This window comes from Plectropomus leopardus, chromosome 9 (genome assembly GCF_026936395.1).
Source record: "Plectropomus leopardus strain MGB_pleo_1.0 chromosome 9, ASM2693639v1, whole genome shotgun sequence".
Lineage (NCBI taxonomy): Eukaryota > Metazoa > Chordata > Actinopteri > Perciformes > Serranidae > Plectropomus > Plectropomus leopardus.
In genome coordinates this window covers 14,504,776-14,524,177 of record NC_142184.1, presented here as the reverse complement: position 1 = coordinate 14,524,177, position 19,402 = coordinate 14,504,776, and the positions used below count along the sequence as shown (strand labels likewise).

General features: G+C 38.0%; 2 protein-coding genes and 1 long non-coding RNA gene across 5 annotated transcripts in view; 1 reads left to right on the top strand and 2 right to left on the bottom strand.

Annotated features, from left to right (window-relative positions):
• eif2d (eukaryotic translation initiation factor 2D) overlaps positions 1–9,511 on the bottom strand; it is a 12,410-nt gene extending 2,899 nt beyond the window's left edge. Inside the window, exons 1-12 of the mRNA XM_042491924.2 lie at positions 9,251–9,511; positions 7,693–7,883; positions 7,521–7,604; positions 7,336–7,426; positions 7,149–7,256; positions 6,008–6,291; positions 5,550–5,667; positions 5,427–5,472; positions 5,226–5,332; positions 4,948–5,103; positions 2,610–2,699; positions 2,170–2,265 (exon numbers count right to left, since the gene is read on the bottom strand). Of these exons, the coding sequence (XP_042347858.2) occupies positions 2,170–2,265; positions 2,610–2,699; positions 4,948–5,103; positions 5,226–5,332; positions 5,427–5,472; positions 5,550–5,667; positions 6,008–6,291; positions 7,149–7,256; positions 7,336–7,426; positions 7,521–7,604; positions 7,693–7,883; positions 9,251–9,306 (1,427 nt within the window). The 5' untranslated portion in view covers positions 9,307–9,511. The remainder of the gene's footprint in view (positions 1–2,169; positions 2,266–2,609; positions 2,700–4,947; positions 5,104–5,225; positions 5,333–5,426; positions 5,473–5,549; positions 5,668–6,007; positions 6,292–7,148; positions 7,257–7,335; positions 7,427–7,520; positions 7,605–7,692; positions 7,884–9,250) is intronic.
• The window catches only part of LOC148188705 (uncharacterized), a 25,428-nt gene extending 12,986 nt beyond the window's left edge, over positions 1–12,442 (bottom strand). The window contains exons 1-2 of the long non-coding RNA XR_015777471.1: positions 12,331–12,442; positions 10,258–10,345 (exon numbers count right to left, since the gene is read on the bottom strand). This is a non-coding gene — a long non-coding RNA (uncharacterized LOC148188705). The remainder of the gene's footprint in view (positions 1–10,257; positions 10,346–12,330) is intronic.
• Positions 12,028–19,402, top strand: part of LOC121947328 (MAP kinase-activated protein kinase 2-like) — a 19,449-nt gene continuing 12,074 nt past the window's right edge. For all 3 annotated transcript variants that reach the window (XM_042492330.2, XM_042492329.2, XM_042492328.2), the window contains exons 1-2: positions 12,028–12,589; positions 18,707–18,846. In XM_042492330.2, the coding sequence (XP_042348264.1) occupies positions 12,344–12,589; positions 18,707–18,846 (386 nt within the window). In that variant the 5' untranslated portion in view covers positions 12,028–12,343. The remainder of the gene's footprint in view (positions 12,590–18,706; positions 18,847–19,402) is intronic.

The following is a 19,402-nucleotide window of genomic DNA, read 5'->3' as shown; positions in this document are numbered from 1 at the left end:
GGCTCAAAAAGCAAGTCATTCCCCAGAGACCCCCATGTTAAATTGTCAGACTTTCACAAATCAACTTTCAAATTCATTATATTGATAAAGTTGCACTCAAACCTGTATAAATGTGAATTTCAATGTAAATATCAATATATATCTTGCACTCCAAACATTCTTGTATATAACTTTAATTCCATGGTTCTGTTTCTTGCACTGTTACACTGTTACTTGTGTTACTTGTTTTGTTTTGCACTGTAAGACTCGTACTTTTTATATTTTATATTTTATATTTGTATCTTCTATTTTATCTGTTTTCTTTTTCTATATTCATGTTGCACCAACCCACCAGAACAAATTCCTCGTATTGTGTTAACTATACCTGGCAATAAATCTTTTTCTGATTCTGATTCTGATTCTGATAAATTGCGACATTATTTGTCCATCAAATTAACCTGAATAATAAAACTGAGGTCAGTTCTAATCATCATTGAGCTCAACATGACAACATGGATAATGAAGCCAGTAATTCTTTACGAAGTTAATAAAAATGGTTGAAATAGCAAAGCATGTGAGGTCTTTGTCTTTTTTCAACCAGTACAATGGAATCCCTAAGAAACTGATTACTTCTACCAAAACTATGTTGTAATTAAAGTCCCTGCCTCAACACAATCATAATGTTCTAGTTTCATCATGCCTTAAGTGAACTTTGCTATGTTGTCATTTCTTCACAGTGCATCTTGTTTTTCCTGAAACCAGATGTTGTCAAACTTCAGAGACAATGCATTATTGTTGTTTACAAATCTGATCTGGAATATGGATTTGCAATAAGATGTTTATTTTAATCTGCATCCAACCTGCAATAAAATGATGACTGTCTCCCTCTGCCTGCATTACATTGTGTTCACATGTTGCAGTAACACGTCAATTTATAAATCTTCTTCTTGATTAATTGTTGATCTATAAAAATCAACAGGATGCACTGTGTCGTTGATATAATGTTAATATATTTGCATAATAATGCATGCACACCCTTTTAAAAAGTAGTTCCGTTTTGATTCTTAAAAATATTCAAACATTGGAATTTAATGTAGTTTTCAAAGTAATCAAACCAATACTGAAATTCCTTTATGGAAGTAGGCCAAAATGACTCAGTTTGAAAGTTAATGCAAATTTTGGACAAAACAATCAAACAAAACCAGGTGATGCCTCTTTTGAATAGACAAGCCAAGTGATGCTCTGGGAAACTCACATTTTTAGCAATCCAAGGATGGATGGCCTGGGAGCTTGGCTTGCAGATTTGAGGAGCGGAGGGCGATTTTATTTGAGGGTTAAACTTAAAACAAAAGACTTCTTGGCTAGTTGCCATGGGTTAGCAAGCAAATCACTATCAGGACTGTGCCTCTTCCATTCCAAAAGTGCAGCTGCATGCTACCATTAAACTAAGCTGTTTTGTCCTCTATGTATTGTTTTGTTTTTCTTCTAACTCACGCAAGTAGGCGGAGGGGAGAGAAAAAAAGAGGGACATTTCTATTCCTAAGTCCTGTCATGGTCAGGAAAACCCTGCTGTTTATTCTGGCATCATGTCAGTGACATTCTAACAGAAACAAACACATAATAATAACAAGGTCAGCAAAATGATCAAGGTCATGTCCATATATCGGGCATTAAGTCGATATTATAACACACCTTTTCAAGCCGGCATATTTGGTCTGATTTTATGGTGACACACACATCTTGATTTGCACTGATGATGATTTCATTATAATGATTTTATGCCTAGTTATTTATGACAATGTTTCAAAGTTATTATATTAACTTAATGCTGTTCATTAGTGATTGTTTGACTTTAAGATCTATGGAAGCATTGCTGCTTGTTTTTGACTGTGTCTTGTAAAGTGTCCTTGAGTGCTTAGGAAGGCAACTATAAAAAAAATGTATTATTATTAATATTATTTCTACTATTGTGACAGGCCATTTTCTGCTGTGAATTTGGGCATTTTAACATAGCATTGACTCACTTTTATAGCCAGCCTCACGTGGCCATTTGAGGAACTGCAGTTTTTGTCACTTTAGGATTAGCTTAATTTTTTTTAGTTTTGGGTATACCTAATCAAATTGCAACATTTATATTTTAACCCTACATGGTTCCAAAAATAAATACATACATAAGAAATCAGTCTTTACCTGCTAAAGAGGTCATCCCACTTGAGAAACTGGACCTCCTGGTACTCTGATTTTTCCAGCAAGCAGTCACACAGAGTCGGGTTTATGGTCACATAGCTGTTAACAAAGAAGGAAAACACTGAAAAAAGCACTTCATAGACTGGAAGCATTGCACTCAACAGGAAATATGCTGCTTTGTTTACATTTTTAACATTTTGGCCATTTATAAAAACATCACATGATCTGGGGTCAGCTCTAGCCATTAAGGCTGCCTTTTCATTAATTCACCCAGTTGTGAAAAAAATGGCAGGGTGGTTATGTTTAAACTCAAGCAGAGCTCTGTGCTTTCAGAGGTGTTCAATCACAGAGGATCTTCCTGCTCTTTTGACAGCTGACTGACACGCAGTATTTGTTTTTCCAACACACTAAGGTCCTTTTATTGAATGTATACATCTGCTTACTTCTTATTGTTTTCATCCACCAGTTCATTCGTCTTCACATACTCTGTGACAATATGTCTCACTTCAGCAGGCTGCAGTATTGTTCCTTTCCTGTCGGGTCAAGCACAAATAAGTATCAGAATAAATGTGCATGTTGGAGAAATGTACCAATATATCTTCAGCTTACAGCATTTTAAAGACTCCTGCAGTGCTACTGAATTTCATCTGCTGAATTAAAAAAACAAAGACAGAGCTGGCCAAAACAGACTATTTGAAATAATCGATTCTATGTACTTAATGAGAAGTTTATAGCAAGGGCAACGTCACACAACACAGCATTTAAACACTAGTTTACATGCCTGTCCCAACATGAAGTTTAATGCAAATGTAAACTGGTAATATGAGAAGCACATAATAGCAAACTAGGTAAACTGTTTTTCGTATGGCAGGTATGTGCAACACAGCTAAAGATGTACTGACTGGAAAACTTAACAGATCAGTAAAAACAAAAAAAAGCCCAAAAACGTGTCCCATTTTAAAGATGAAAAAGTGCTGGAGCTGTCAGTAAAGATGCCAAATGATGATTTATGAGCGCCTAAAGGCCTGTGTACACATAGCATTTTTTTTTTCTTCTGAGCGCCGGCGTCTTTTTTCACGTTCCCAATGAGGAGAGAGCATATGCGGCTGCATGCAGCTGCCTAGAGAAAAGGCACCGCACCCAGTGTGTTTTTTCAGTGCACTCTGACTTCTTTGTGCAACTGCTGTGACCAGAAAGAACAGAAATGCACATTTGAGAGAGCATATCAACCAGCGGGCACTGAGTGTTGCTGGTTTGCTTTTATCTCCATATGCTTTGTAAGCTTGTTGTTTACTGTGTAATCATCCCTCTGTTGATGTAGCATTACACTAGCTATCCAGCTACAGCCAGCACCTCCATATAGGCAAACTAGGCTGTTGCCTTCGGCAGCACTTTAGCAAGGGTGGCAAAATGTGTGCCAACTATTCGTGATTGAAATCGTGCAGTAACCAATAGCAGTAACTGCAGGCTCCTAGCATACCTGGCTACACTTTCTGTAAGTACAATGAATTGTTTAAAAAACAAAACAAAACACATGAATGAGAGGATGAGGGAGCAGGTACCATTACTGCCTGAGAGTTTTCTGTGGGTCATTGTAGTCAGATGTTAACAAATGAAGCGAGTCTGAAAAGGCCCTGTCCCTGGTTTATTCAGCCTGCAGGATGTTATGTTTTGCTTCTGGTTTAAACTTTGTTTTTGGAAGTGAGAGAAAGTAAGCTCTTGCAAGAGACGTGTTGAAGACTGGAAAATTTTAATCAAGCATTTCTGGGGTCCATGAAAAATCAGCTGAGCAGAAGAATGTTTTCGTGACTGGAAAGAGATTACATAAGTTTGGCTTTGCAAAACATTGCGTATACTCATGAAAGGTGAGCTTTAGTTGTTTTCTAGTCTTTAAGATGCAGTCTGCAGGTCATGTGTTTTTGATACACAATTGCAAACAGGAAAGTAGTATATAGTAGAGAGATTTGCAAAGGTATTTTTTTGTTTGAAGAGCTGAATTTGTATTATTTTTGAAAAATAGCTGTGTTGTCACCACTCTGCTGTATTGAATTCTGAAGCAGGTTAATGAACTTATTATGAAGATCTATTTGGTGTATTATTTGTAGCATATATGGGTTCACAAACTCTCTGCATGATAAGTCATGCACACTTTGATATTGGTGACACTTTGTTGTTACTGTTATTTGCTTTTTGTGTATGGCAAATTGACCTTTGTGTGTTATTACTGGTATGGCACAATGCAAAAAGAGGGGCAGCCTACTTGTTTTTTGACTAGAGTGGCAAAAGTAAATGCACTGGCCCCATACTTAGCCAACTTTTGTGTCAAGGTGTTGTTTGTAAAGAAACAAAACTTACGCGCAGCACGCATTTAAAAAAGTGCTGGGAGCATATTTTGAAGTGCCCTGCCACAGCTTTTCTGTTGAAAAAAAAATGCAATGTGGACACACGCCCTAGGATTTCAATTTACTGGTCATTAAAGGGAAAATAAAATGAGTTTCTACAAGGGAGCATTAAATCAGTAAACAAGGGAGTGATTTTAGAAGAGCCTGAGATTAGGACTTGTGTGACTTTCTATCATGAGAAAATTGTCGACAGAGGTCGAGGTCAGCTACAGAGCAGCCCTACTGGAGAACTTGAGATTCAGTGTCACATTCAAGAAAACATGAAACTTATGGATGCTTGCTGATTCACAAACTTCAACACTTCCGGCTACGTCCCCCTACGGTCTGAACCGTGCAAACATGTGGACGCATCAAGTGGCCTGGTTAGGAAAACACACACCTCTTTTTTGCATCCAGAAAGAGAGGCTCCAGTCGAGCCGACACAGAGTACAGAGTTGTGATCTCTGGAGGATGGTACGGAGGTTCTCCTTCCCCTCCATCCTGCACTTTAGCCACTTCAACATCAGTCTCCTCGGGAACTTTGAAGGAGCGCAGTCTATGAAGAATGTAAAGCAAGAAAAAACAAAAACAAGAGGGCTAGTCAGTTTGAATGTGGGTGGGCTGTTAGTTTGAATCACAACCAGGAATTTCTTTAAGTTGGGGCAGGGCTTAGCTCACTCTTGATTTTTCCAGTCCACCTCCACAATGCTCTCCACACCCTTGGTCAGTTCTTTCACTCGCACGAGGTTATGCTGCTTCTGCATTGCCTGTAGGAACTTTGACAGCTGTTGGGAAAAAAAAACAAAAAAAAAACAGATGAAGCTATAAATTAAGTCTTTTTATGTGAGTAAAATGCAACATTGTGGACATCTTATATACCTTTTTATAGCTGGATTTCTTGATATCAAGTTGTTTTCCACTTGGGCTGAAATAACACAAGATGTTTTTAGTACTATATTTAACTCCTCCTCAGCACATCTTAAAAGATGAACTGTACTTTACCAGCAGGAGAACATGTGGTTGCGGAGGAAAGTGCTGGTCAGCAGGGGGAGCTCCGACTTCTTCACCTTGCTCTTGAGAGCATGGAGAAAACACTGCAGCAGCAGGGCATCCATTATCTCTGTAACATCAGGGTTTGACCTGGGTCACATCCTCTTCTCTCTGAACACGCTCCCATTTTGCCACATCAGAAAATCTTATCCTCCAGTTGAATTAACAAAACATAAAATTGACAAAAACAGCTCGGCGAGCCCTCAGGCCTGCCCTGCAATCATTTAGCAGTGAATGTCTCAAATTGATTTAAATCGGGGATTAGAGTTCTTATGAAGCTTATGAGTCTTAATAAAAGCCAATTCAGTACAACTGGCGCTAGGTACTTCAAAGCCGAATCTACAACTTCAAAGACTTCCTTATTTAAAGACATTGTAACAATTGATGGGAGGTGTGACTAAATCTGGTACCTTGGGGCATTTTCTGGTCATCCTGGCTCCCCTCCTCTTCCTCATTGCTCTTTTCACCCTTCTCCTCCTCCGGCTCAGTCAGACTCAGCTTCTCAATAACAAAGCAGGCTTCGTCCGTGGCCGTGTCACCGGCGGGATTCTGCTCCACCTCCGCACAGTTCTCAGCCACAACCTCCTCCTTCTCTTCTTCTATCTTATCAACCTCATATTCCTCTCCAGTCACCTCTTGCCCTTCATTCCCTGCATCTGGTAAAGATGGAGGACCTGACTTGTCTCCAAAAGCCCTAAAAAGAGGGTAAAACCACATGTGTAAAGTGTATAGCTGTACAGTGATCCTGTGTATAAGATCATAATTTTGGCTAAAATAAGAAAATCTTTCAGAGTGCCAACTCTGCATGAGGCATTTTTTTTGGAGGGTTGTTGACCATAATAGAATCTAAAAACATGAGCTGATGACTTTGATCAATGCTGGGATATCAATATTAAAATAATAGTTCAATAAATTGGGGAAATATGTTTAGCCGCTTCCTTGCTGAGAGTTGATGACAAGATTGCTACTTCTCTTAAGCTGCATGTCTGCCAAGCAGTCTGGTTCAATTCAGTAGACATTAACACAGTTATTTTTGTGTATCCATGGTGAAAAGTTGTGGATGCTACCAGAAGCACTGTTGCTTACCGTCACTATTTTTGTAAATCTCTGTTAGGGTACTTAACACACTGATCCGACAAAAAAATTGGAGCTAGAAGCTCCACAGTCTGTTTTTTGGTCAGTTGAATCAATGCTCTTGCTGTGGTGAGTTGTGGCTGGTTTTGAAGCTTTTTTTAACCACCTAGGTGCAGACATTCCTCTGCAACGCAGGGGAAGAGGGAATACAGCAAGAGCTGGATGGAGCAGTGAGGAACAACAACCACACCCACATTTAAGTACTGTCTGCAGTGGAAAAGCTGAACAGATCTAAGGTCTATGTATGTGTCTGTAAATGTCAGTTTTGTTTCTCAAGACCAAAAGTTTTTGGTGGAAACACAGTTTAAAGCAAACTGTATCAATCTTCTCATCTGGCACTCAGTAAGAACATGTCAAAGTATCACTTTAAATAAAAAATGCAACACTGAAATCAGCAGGGAGATGAAAGCTACTCACCAGAGATTATCCATGTACGTGTGGAGAACACACACTCCTCTCCCTTTCATACCCGAGCTGAGCATCTCTCCTGTGGATCCTGCAGCAGTGCCGACTGCAACAGGAGCTCTGCAGTTGACCAGGAAAACAACATCACACTCAAATCTGTGAGGAACATATTCTTTCCAAATCTTTTATCGTAACCTACCTGTTGCTCACTAACGTAACAGCACAGCAGTCGCCCTGTTTCACATCTGGGAGACCGCTGGGAGGCACCACCACACCTGGTAGCATTAGATCTTTTGGGAAACACGGTGTTTGTTACTTAATAATAATCCAAATGTATAAAATTATAGATCTGCCCGTGTCTTGATCTTAGAAAATAATGTGTACCTGCTCCTCCAATTAACTTTTGAAGCACAGGAGGCCATGTTCTGAATGCTGGCAGAAGAGCAGGGTAGCGCCAAAGCACATAGACTGAAAATTATAATATGACAATGCACGGTTAGAATAAGTATTTTGTCCACTCAATCACCACAATGTAACTTAACAGCCTGTTCATTACCTGTAGGATAAAGTCGTTTTTCCAGTTCAAAGAACAATGGATTTTTATGAAGAACATAAAGTGTCACGGCATCTCCCTTATGTGCATAAATCTTCACTACATTTAACTCCTCTTTGTTGGGGACCAGCTCAGACAGCTCCTCAGCAGACAGTGAAGGAAAGGCAGCAGATATGTCAGCTTTGAGCTTCCTCCTAAAGGTTGAAGCAAAAGTCTCAGTCACAGGGTAACATTATACTAGCAAAGACTACAAGTAGAGATATATGTATTTTACAGTTGCAATATTTTGAACAGTTTTCATTAAAAAAAAATCTATGTGCACTGTTTTCTCTTAAACTAAATACAACCTTCTGGTGTTTTCAATCATCCAAATAATCCCATAAACCATTCCTCAGACTTTACGGCTTACTTAGCTCTTTAATACCTGAATTAGGTATTTATATCAATTTTCTTCACTAGAATATAAAACCAGAGAAAATTGGTTTGATTCTTTTCAAAAACATGGGAAACACCTTTAATGAGCCACTTGGTAGGAAATATCCCACAAATGGCAAAAAATAAATAAATAAAAAAATAGAATTTAAAAGGTGAAAAGGAAATAGTCTGAAAATTAGGTGGGTGAGTAGGTAGGTAAGTGGGAAATGGGGGGATTATTAGATATGATCAGGAGGGTAAATGTCCAGAAAATAATATTCATAATTCTTTCAACATATTTTTTAACTATATAACACAAAAAAGAAAAAAAATAGCACTTAATTTTTTTGTCATTTTCTTGGTTTTTTTTTGGAGAGGGGGTTTTAACTGACTTTTTTCTTTTTGTCTTTTTTGATTATTATCAGGTAATTCTCTTTTAAGTTTTTTAATTTCTTGCTGTTTCTGGGGCCATTTCTTGTTAATTTGTTTGTCGCTCCCTCTGTGTTTCTGAAATAAATCAAGCCAATTTGCTCTTGCATCAAAGGGTTAACGGCTTACCATTTCTCATCCAGGGTCTTCCTGCTAAAGACATTTTATTTTCCTCTGATATTGTAGCGTTGTTCATGTTTGACACTGGTGAATTGCAGGCAAATATTCTGTGACTGTGCACTATTCATAACATTAGTGTGTTACAGGTGACAAAGTATTCCAGAGATAAATAGGGTGTAAATCTAGCTGATATTGCTTTTGCAGAACTGCATTAAAATTGCAGCATGAAAAATGATCCAAGATAATATAACAATGTTAAACAATATCCTCGCTAAATATGATATACTGTCAAGAATCCCACCACCTAAACTGTCAGTTTAGGTGGTGGGATTAATTACAAATACACAATAGCGAACTACAGCTAAAAACAGATATACTGCTGGGGTCTGAATCTATATAGATGCATAGACAAACTAGCTTTACCTTGTGCCAGCAACATCAGGTGGCGTCTAATATGTGGGCAGCCTTCTGATACGTTTAGCTTTTTTTAGCGGTGTTCAGAAAATCACTTGAGTACAGATTAAAATGATAAACTGTGGCTTAGATGAAATGGCGACAGTCATGAGTGTGGGTTGAGCTGACAGCAGCACTGACTCACCTGTCTGATCCTTTGATTGCGGTGTTGGACTTGACACGAAACGGTTTCGCAAACATCTTCTCAGAAAATAAAAAACTTCTGCGATGAATTCAGCATGTCCGCCTCTGACGGGGTGTGACTATTTTCAATAGATCCGCACACAAACACTCAAACAACGCCTCAATAGCAGCGAAATAGCTTAATGTGTTTCTTGTATTGGCTTTACAGTGAGCAGCTGCTCCTCGATGGGTATGGCAGTCCGTGGAATATTTATGTCCGACGTGAAACTGTACCGTGACGTTGTTAGTTCCACAGGACAAACGAAACACAGGCATGTATGATAAAAAATGTTTTTAGTGTGTTTTTTAGGATTTTATTGTTATTATTTTATGTGTTTTTGTATTATTATTATTTTATGATATTACTATGTCAGTAATAACGTTATGTTATCCCAGTGCAAGGTGCATATACTGCGAAAACCACAGGGAGCATCCCAAAAGTGGCCATTAGAAATTGTTCACTGCTTTGTAAAAATGCTTCAAGCACAAACATAATGCTAAACAAAGTATATAAAGTATCGCTTTAAAGTTAGGTAGTCAAGAAAGAAAGGTTGAACCTTCATGAAAGAAACCAGAGAGCAAAGAAACAGACGGATAGAAATTCAAACTGACTTCATGTCCATCTAATTTCCCTAGTCTCAGATAAAGTATCCATGACATATGTCCCAATTTTTGTGCTGGTCTGTATTTTTGTTGACATAACTGCTTGGCCGTTAGCTAACAGTTTGACAAACAAAAACGCCAACAACATTAGCATTAGCATAAGAGGGGAAACAAGCTAACGCTCTCAACTGTTTTATTATAATAATGTAAACTTTCTGTTGTTTTTATGAGGACAGGGTGTGCATGACTTCACAATAACACGTTTCTTTTCCAGCGACATCTCCGTTTGGTTTTACAATGACATGACAGAGATTACATCTGATTAAGAGGTATTTCAGTAGTTTTAATCAAGATATAGCAGCTCACCTGTCCTCCGGTTGGCAGGTGTTGACCTGCGCAGAGGGGCGCTGTTTCATTCATTTGAGGAAATCCAAACAAAATGAAGAGGACCTGGCTGTGACAAAAAGAAAGGGAGGGGATATAGTTTTGTGTAATTAATAGTCCAACCGCATACATGCATCTATTGTCTGGAGCTTTAAACAATGACAAAGGACCTTTTTCACAGCAGAAATTTTACGTGTAATTGTAGTGGAGAACCACAGGTGTATTTGATAACATTATGGTCCACAATCTGGACCAAGGGCCAATTGTTGCCTTCAGACCATAAAAAAAATAAATAAACAAATTACAGATGTCTCTTTCCCTGGGATAAAGTCTTTTTGGGCATCATGTGACCTGGAGGCACTGTAGGTGTATATATAAAAATTAAATTCATTAATGTAAATGGACTTGAAAGAAACCCAAAATATAGAATTCAAAATAGAAATACAACATTACATCCAAACATAACATGGACTGAAAGATGGCAAAGATGAGAAAACACTGGACATTTGTAATTCGTGAAACATTTGATACTTTGGTTGATACCCCATTTATGTTAGTTTGTCCTGCATTATTTTTGTCTCCGTCTTGTTTTTCGTATTTTTTTGTTTGCAGTGTCCAATTTCCTGTTTGTTAAATAACTGAAGTTGTAAATATGCTTGAGCCATGTAGGCTACCGAATAGCCAAACATGAATATCTTGATCGCCCCCTGATGACTGGCTGCAGTACAGGTCATAAACCCGACTACCCCCCTGTTAGTGTATGGGACACGGGCCAAACTGGAAACTTAGAGTACATGCCAATTTTTATTTTTTTTGTGTCTGTGCAATGTCACAGACAAGCTGGAGAGCAGGTAAACAGTAGACGGCAGTAGGAACAAATGTCTTTGAAAACTTTTCAGTGGTTTCTTCGTCTCTTTATATCACTTACTTATTCAGTCTCACTTTCACACATGGTGCAGATGATTTTGGATCAGTGTTTTAGCGCTGCTTAGGTGGAGACGGACAGTAATTATGATAGCGTGTCATTGCATCTCGCCGGTTAAGAAGCTGAAATTACCGTGTTCTCCCCATATACTGTACATAAAGATGAACGTGACAGTTCCCTCAAAGTCTAACTTTTCTTTTCAATCTCGATCGCCCCCCGGTGTCTGTTTGCAGTATCGGTCATAAAGCCTCTCCCCCCATATTAGTGAATGGGACCAGCACCAAACTAAAAACTTAAATTAAATGCCAAATACATTTCTCCCAAAGACGGTTTCTGACACTGGAGGTGGTTCTCATCTCCCTGATGTTTGTTGAAGTGTTTCTACTGCCTGTCTGTGACATTGCACGGACACACCAACAAGACAAGACATAAACACACACACACCAGCTCATGAGAGGCTGACTCTCCAGAGGTGAGTTTAGTGGCAGGGGGAAAACAGCCTATTGTCACATTTAGCGGGTTTACCTGTGTTTAAAAAAACCTGCGTGCAAACGCTAATTTTGGTGGGAAAGAGGTATATGGTTCACCCGGGTGTTGTGTTTCCATCAATGTCGATCAGAGCCAGAGGCAATAAAAACTCCTGTGTACTGCAGAGTCAGTGTACTGATCAGACGCCTTCTTATTGCATTAAAAAAGCCAGATGTTTACAGATGTTGGCATGTTTTTTTGTGCAGTGGCAATGAGACATCAGTATTTTGTGGTGGCAGCTGGGTGGCAGCGGAGGTGCCCTCCAGCCCTGCTGTCCTCAGTCACGCCCCTGTCGGACCGTCAGAGAGCGATGCTGCTTTAACGTCCACCATTTCAGCCCAGAAGTTTTGTAATTTGTTTATCCACAGATTGATGAGCATAATTTTTTTTCATTAGATGACGGTTTGAAGTCCGGGCCAGCTTGTTAAACTCAGTGGCAGTCTGTCAAGAAGCTGAACTTCCCGGACAGTCACCCGCTTGTTTTGGAGGATTTGAGTGGGAGCTGTCCCGTTAGCGGTGGGCTGATATCACTCAAGGACAACATGAGCTAATGTCAGGTGTTGCAAACGGCTTAGTAACCCGTGAGAAGAGGAGAAACGCACCTGTCGGACGGTCATGACTCATGTGTTCCCGATAGTTAACATGTCGAAACAGCCGGCTTTCCCGATCCAACCGCAGCCAAACCTGAACTCCGCTGCTTTCCCTCAGTGTTTTGTGAAACCTTTTAACAATCCTCTTCAAATCAAGAGAACTGTAATAACAGACGATTACAGTGTAACGAGTCAGGTGCTCGGGATGGGGATAAATGGCAGAGTGTTGGAAGTATTTCACAAAGAGAGTGGAGAAAAGTATGCACTGAAGGTAAACACACTGTTATCTTAATCTTGTTCCTCAACTTTATAGTAATTATAGATATTAATTATTAATTACTTAACATGTGTTAAATTTATACTGAGAGGAGAATGGACGCTTCTCTGTGCTCGTGTTTTTACACCTGTTGTGCTTGTGAAACATGACGTCCATTGGCCGAGTGCAATAAATTGGGGAGTTTGAAACCTGCACTACTATAATCTGCTTGTAAAGATAGCAGAGCATGTTTTTATAGTGACGTCAGGTAATTTAGGACATTTTTTGGTATGTTAGGACCACCAAGAAAACTACATAAAACTCTGAATACTATCATAAAGGTTTTTCTTTTTAGAACTTGTTATTTTTCTCTGCTATATTTTTATGAAGAAAATATGATGATAGGTAAAATATTTTAGAAACTGTGGCCCTTCAAACACATCAAGTAGCCTACCCCTACCTCAATCCCATGGCATGTCCAGGTAAATTAAGACATAAGGTGAAATGTTTTGGGTTTTGTTTTGTTTTTTAATGGTTAAATCAATTTAACAGTTCAGTCAATAATTCATTTAATCATCAATGTAACCTCTGGGTACATGTTAAAAAAAAGATTGTCCAACTTTTCTGCCATGCTTTCCTACTGTAACATTTGTTATGACATACTATACTATGCATTTTCTATGACATAGACTACTATACTATGTTAGTCTACCTTGACTTTTTCTGACATCCTAAGATTTTTATTTTTTTAATTTTATTTTTTACACTTTTACGTTACACTGTGATTGAATTTTTATAATATTTTTATGACATACTATATTATGACTCTATGACATTTTTATGAATGTTGTTTTGTGGACTGTTTCTTTGCTGCCATATCGTCTGCATTGGACATGTTTGTGTACTTGCATGTGAGTAACAATTATGGCTAATTCTGGACTTCTGTGGCTGACATGGATGCATCATCTTCAATATTTCTGAGTGACAAAAATACTATAAATGTCATTTGTATTTGATTATGGCACACGATAGTGTAAGTCATGATTTTATGGCATCTGTTAGCCAAAAAAAAAAACTAAGCTGTTTTCACTGCAGAAAAGTAATTTATTTTAGTTTTTTTTTGGTCCTATTTTACCTAAATGTATTAAATATGCACCCATAAAAAAAGTTAAGTGTATTGTGAAAATATTTTTTAACAAAAGTCAAACTATTAATAACATGCACCATCCTAAAATAATTTTTGTTGTTATATCCCTATTATTTTAGCTGCAGTACTCTTATTACCAACGTGAGATAATCAGCATGCCGCATGGCTTTTCTTGCAAGTTTTGTGACCAGTGGATTTTTTCAACCTTTGGTGTGCCCATGCTAGTTATCTCAGATCAACAGAAATGATAGGGTACATTTGTAACAACGAATGCAATAACATGTTTGGTGACTGGCTGCTAATTTTTAATTTATTATGCTAATTTTCAGGATCATATTTGTATTTTGGGGGTCTACTAGAATAGGTTAACATGCTTTCATGTTAAAAAAAACACATCATGTGTCTCATACTGCTCTCCGTCTGAAACAGTCTTTCTGAGCTTGTGCCCTGCCTCCAAAGAGGCCCAGTCTGCTCTGATTGGTCAGCTGGCTCTCTCTATTCATATTCTATTCTTTTTGTTACTTTGTGATATTACCGAGTTACGGATGTAAACACTGAATCTCAAGGCAGCTTTGGAGCAATGCCTCCTGAGGGAGAGAGAGCTCCCTTCGGCTTAGATTTTTTTTTTACTAAGGAGACCTTTTTTACAAGCACAAAAATGCTATACAAAAAAATAAAGAAAAGGGAAATACCCCCGAAAAACGTAATAGGTCCACTTTAAAGAGATGTAAAACCTTATTTGACCCATTTAACCAGATGTCACCCTAATACGTAAACAGTTGCATTGCCCACTTACAGTGATAGATATTTGATATTGTTTGGACATGGAGTAGACTAAGACGTGTGTTTTGGTTCATTGCAGATTAATGTATTTATATGTATGTAGCGCTGAGGATGTGTCAGAGATGGTGAGCACAGTTTGTTCTTGCCATGACCTTTGCATAATTCAGAATGACCACAAATTATTACTAGTCTATGAACTTTGGCTCAGGATGTTTATGTTTTGTGCAAAAGTCCTTCTGAGTGTAAAGATTGCATATATTAATGCTCAGAAGAAGTTTTGAGAGGAATTATATTTTTCTGCTTAAAATTCAATTACATTGATAAATATTTTCATATAGGTTTGGATATGGAGAAAGACATGTTTGGATTCATTGCAGATGAATGTTTTTGTTTGTATATAACTCAGGAGGCAGTCAACACATTTTTCTCACTTGAACCAGTCATGTCACCTCTGGCAAGTGCAATGGCCTTTGCACAATCCAGGACAACCACAAATTATTAATGGTCTACGGGATATGGTTCAAGATGTTTATGTTTTGTGCATGGTTTACAGGCCTTCTGAGAGTAATATTGAGCTCATTAATGCATGAATGAAGCTTTGAGAATGATTTAGGAGTGTATTGTGCTACTCTTAATTTAGTAATTCAAAAGCAAAATCCAGCAGTTTGTGATAAATTATACAGATTTGATTATAATCTCCATTTAAATGGTTTGGATCAACTAAAACATGTTGTGCATTTGATCGATTTCATACACATTTACCAAACATTTCCACTAGGCCCCAGAGCATCTTGTGTTCTTGTCACTTACTATCTAAGTTCATCTCCTCAACTAAAACAGTATTTTTTCTCTGAAACTTGTTTTCCATAATATGTGTGCCATAAACAGGATCAAAGCCTGACAAATGATGATATCATGCGATGAGGGTGTTTGTCATTTGTCAGATTCTCAGAACTGAGTCAAAGAAAGTGAAGTCAAGGCAGAGTTCGGGTTGTATCAAGCGGAGTTGAAAGTTAACAGATGCTTCTCTCTTATCTTTGATTTTAGAAAATCTGCTTCTCATACACGGTCTCCTCATTCCTCTCCAGAGGACAGCATGTGTCACCTTTTAATCTCAAATTCAAGTAGGGGGAGATATATAAAGATGTTATCCCACTGCATTCCTGTGGATCAATTTGTTACTCCTATGCGATGTATGATGCAAATCCAGCTATAGAGTACATGTTGTGGTTTGTGCAATTTTACTGACAGGCAGCAATTGGAGTTCTGCCAGAGTTCAAGAAGTGATGTCAAAGTTGGTATTGGATATGAGTTATGTTTTGCTTTTTATGGTAACCTACAATTTAGGGGATCATACATAACCAACGACTTTGTCAGGGTCTAATTTCTATTCCACAGTTTGTGAAATGTATACAGCCTCAGGCCTGTCGAGGTGTTTTGAAAGAGGAGTGTTGACTTTTCCTATCCAAATGCTGTCAGCCAGAAAGAGAGAGGGGAACATGCCGTGTCTAAAAGTAGCCTCATGCGAGAGGCCTGAGATGACTGAGAGATTATGACGTCTGGTGTGGTACAGCAGGACGAGGTGTCATGCAGATAGCACACGCTCAGCTTTCATTAGGCAGTGTTTTAGATGGGTAAACAAAATGGATAAGCAAGCAAACGGCTGATCTTTTCCCTGACTTAGGTTTGCTTTATGTGTTTATTATTTGCAGAGCCGCATATTTGAGTAGACTTTACTTGCATTTTTTTTTTTTTATAGGAAGCAAATGTCCCGTCCCACATTTTTGTTTGTGTGCCTTCTAATTTGCATTTCTGAAATATGATTTCTTGCTAAAGACCCACCCAGTTAGATGGGCTCAGTGCAGTTTCTTTAGAGACATTTTGCCAACTTTACAGAGTGAGTACAGTGATGGAATGTGATGTGTATCTACTTAACTACAAATCTGAAGTACTTTATTTGAGTATTTCCCTTTTATACAACTTAATACTTCACTCCACTACAGCTCTGAGGCAAATATTGTACTTTTTACTCCACTACATTTGAACATTGCATTGAATAAACAACTACATTTAGAAAATTCTCATACTTGAAGTTGAGCAAGTTTAATGTTTAATTGAAGTTTAATGATCTCTATAAAAACTTTTTGGATTAGCTGTAAAATGCAATGTCACTGAGCAAAAAACAGCTGTTCTTCTGAGGTCATGAAAAGCTGACTTTTTAGAAATACATGGTTCTCTCAGGACAGCAACACTAGAAACACATCATGATCTTATAGGATATTGCTTTAGCTTAACCTAAGTTACCATCCTAAGTATATTTATATACTATATAAGTAGTATATAATGTAGTTAAAATAGCACAACCTTAACAATCTACAGCAGTAAAGCGCGAAATACACAATATGCAGCAGTAATATCAATCCAAAACACTATCAGGGGCAATTTTTATAGGCCAACTGCATGATTTTCCTTACTTTACAGTATGTTTACATGATGCCAGAAAAAGTTGAATTATTGTGTTAATCTGACTTAAACTGGATTTTTAAAATACATTTAAATATCTGGGACAGACTTACATGGTACTAAATCCAATTTCTAACACACCCAGATAATGTAACTTGATTTCACACCTCAGTCATATGGTAACTGGACTAGGTCTTTATGCAAATGCTCCTAGTCAGCCTCTCTTGGGGGTTAGGGATAGGGACTGTTTGTTATTTTGAGGGGGAAAGGGATGCTGCAAAACAAGCTTAGGCATTCTTTAAAAAAATAAGCACTGAGGAGGGACTTGTGTCTTTATTTTTGGCTTAGGTAAGGCGCATACAACTTTTAAAGGTAGTATTTTATATTTATTTTTAATAAAAATAAGTCACACTCTGGCCACCTTCCCTCCTCTGATAAATAAAGTACATACCCACAACACTGGCACAGAATCTAAGCAATGTATTGTTATAGACAGGACCGCAGAAAACAATTTTTTATCCATCTAACAAAATCAATATCAGATCAATATCAGTATAAGTGTACACTGAGTATGACCGAGACGGGACAGACACGAAGTGCCAGCATGCACAGTGTACGTATGTACATCAACATCCAGTTACAGATGTCTTCGTAATCTGTATGAACATCAGTTAACCCAAATCTTTCACAGAGCCATCAGATTTAACATAAATCACTTTACTGACATTTCTGAGGTTTGTAAAAGCAGTGCATCTCAGAAACTGAGCGAACATTTTGTTATGATACTTTAAACAGAGTTAGACTGGCTCATCCAGTCAAAGAAATGAACCACAGTAAATCATAGTCTGGGGTCCTGTGAAAGAGTCTGATAAAGCAGACTGTAAAACTGACATCCTTGAGGCTGCAACACATTTATGAAGAGAAAATGACAAATGCCACCAAAACTCAGCACACAGCCATTTTTCTTGTGATACAAGATAATACATTTTGTAGCAGTATTGTTCAGATTGTTCTGCACCAAACAAAGCACCTCTCTCTTCATACAGGTGAATACAACAGTTACTATTTTTTCCCAATAGATGAATGAATATATGCTTCAGTGAAAAGTGGCCTATTAAATGTAAAGATGAAATATGTATCTTAAAATGAAAGATATTTGTTTAGCCGTAGTGTAGCATAAATACTGTTCTTATAATTCATTGTTAAAAAACAAGAATGCACTTGCTACTATACCCAATAATTGGCATGGAGCTGATTTGCAACTATAGCTGCAACTAATTTAACTAGTTCAACTAGATTTTGTCCATAAAAACTCAGAAAATAGTGAAAAAACAATTTATTCATTGAAAACGTTACTGTTTCTTGTCAGTTACCCAATCAATTAATAGATAAAGCAGCTCTATTAGCAACTGAGGCAAACAGTACCACCACCAGAGATTTTTCATCGGTGTGGCCTAATTGGGCCACTGAAAAACTTGGGGTGGCACACCAAACCAAAATCCACATCTAAATTTCTGGAATTTGCTATGATGCTGAGTATACAGACTCGTAGAAAAAAAAACAATATAATATGAGCTCCCCTTTTACTGCTGTAAAATTTACCTTTGTAGGTAAAATGCATGAGCCCTGTAATTGCTTTTAAAACATCCACCTAGAATGGTATTTCATTTTGATAAATTAAACAAAAATATTGAACTATTACACTGAGGGCAGGTTCATCTCTCTTCTGTGCATTTCAGATGCTACAGGATTGTCCAGAGGCCCGGCGGGAGGTGGACCTCCACTGGAGGGTGTCAACTTGCCCCTACATTGTATCCATCATAGATGTTTATGAGAATCTTTACCAGGGCAGGAAGTGCCTCCTCATCCTGATGGAGTGGTGAGTTCTTTTGCATGCGCGAGCATACACACACATGTTTGATCCTAAAAAATGATCTCATCTATTTTGACAAAAGAAGATTTCCTTCTTTGGACATTGCTCATCCTTGAAGTGCTCCTGGGAGTTGGAGCTTGCATTCGTTGCTTTGTGTGCTGGTGGAGCCGCTTTTGTTAATGCGCACCAACTGAGGTGAGTAGTTTCCAGATCACTTCAGGCCAGAAAGTAATAAAAAGCAGGCAGAGGCTCCTTTGTCTAAGGCAAGCCTCTACCTGAACCTCAGCCATTTCTGTGGTTACAAAAGAATAGAAAAATGCTCTCAACCTTGATAGGATGCGATTAACGCGGTGTCATTATAATTCTTTATTGAGCTATAAAAGTGACTAATGATGAGTGAGTATTTAGTCGTTACATGTGTGGAATGTTTCCGGCTGTTTTAAATTTTGATCTGGACTTTTTCACCTAACAGTTCATTGTGTTGAGAAAAGTTATTTAAGCCTTTTGCCACAACAGGATTATCAGGATACAGCATGAGATCTTTTGTCCCAATCACAACTTT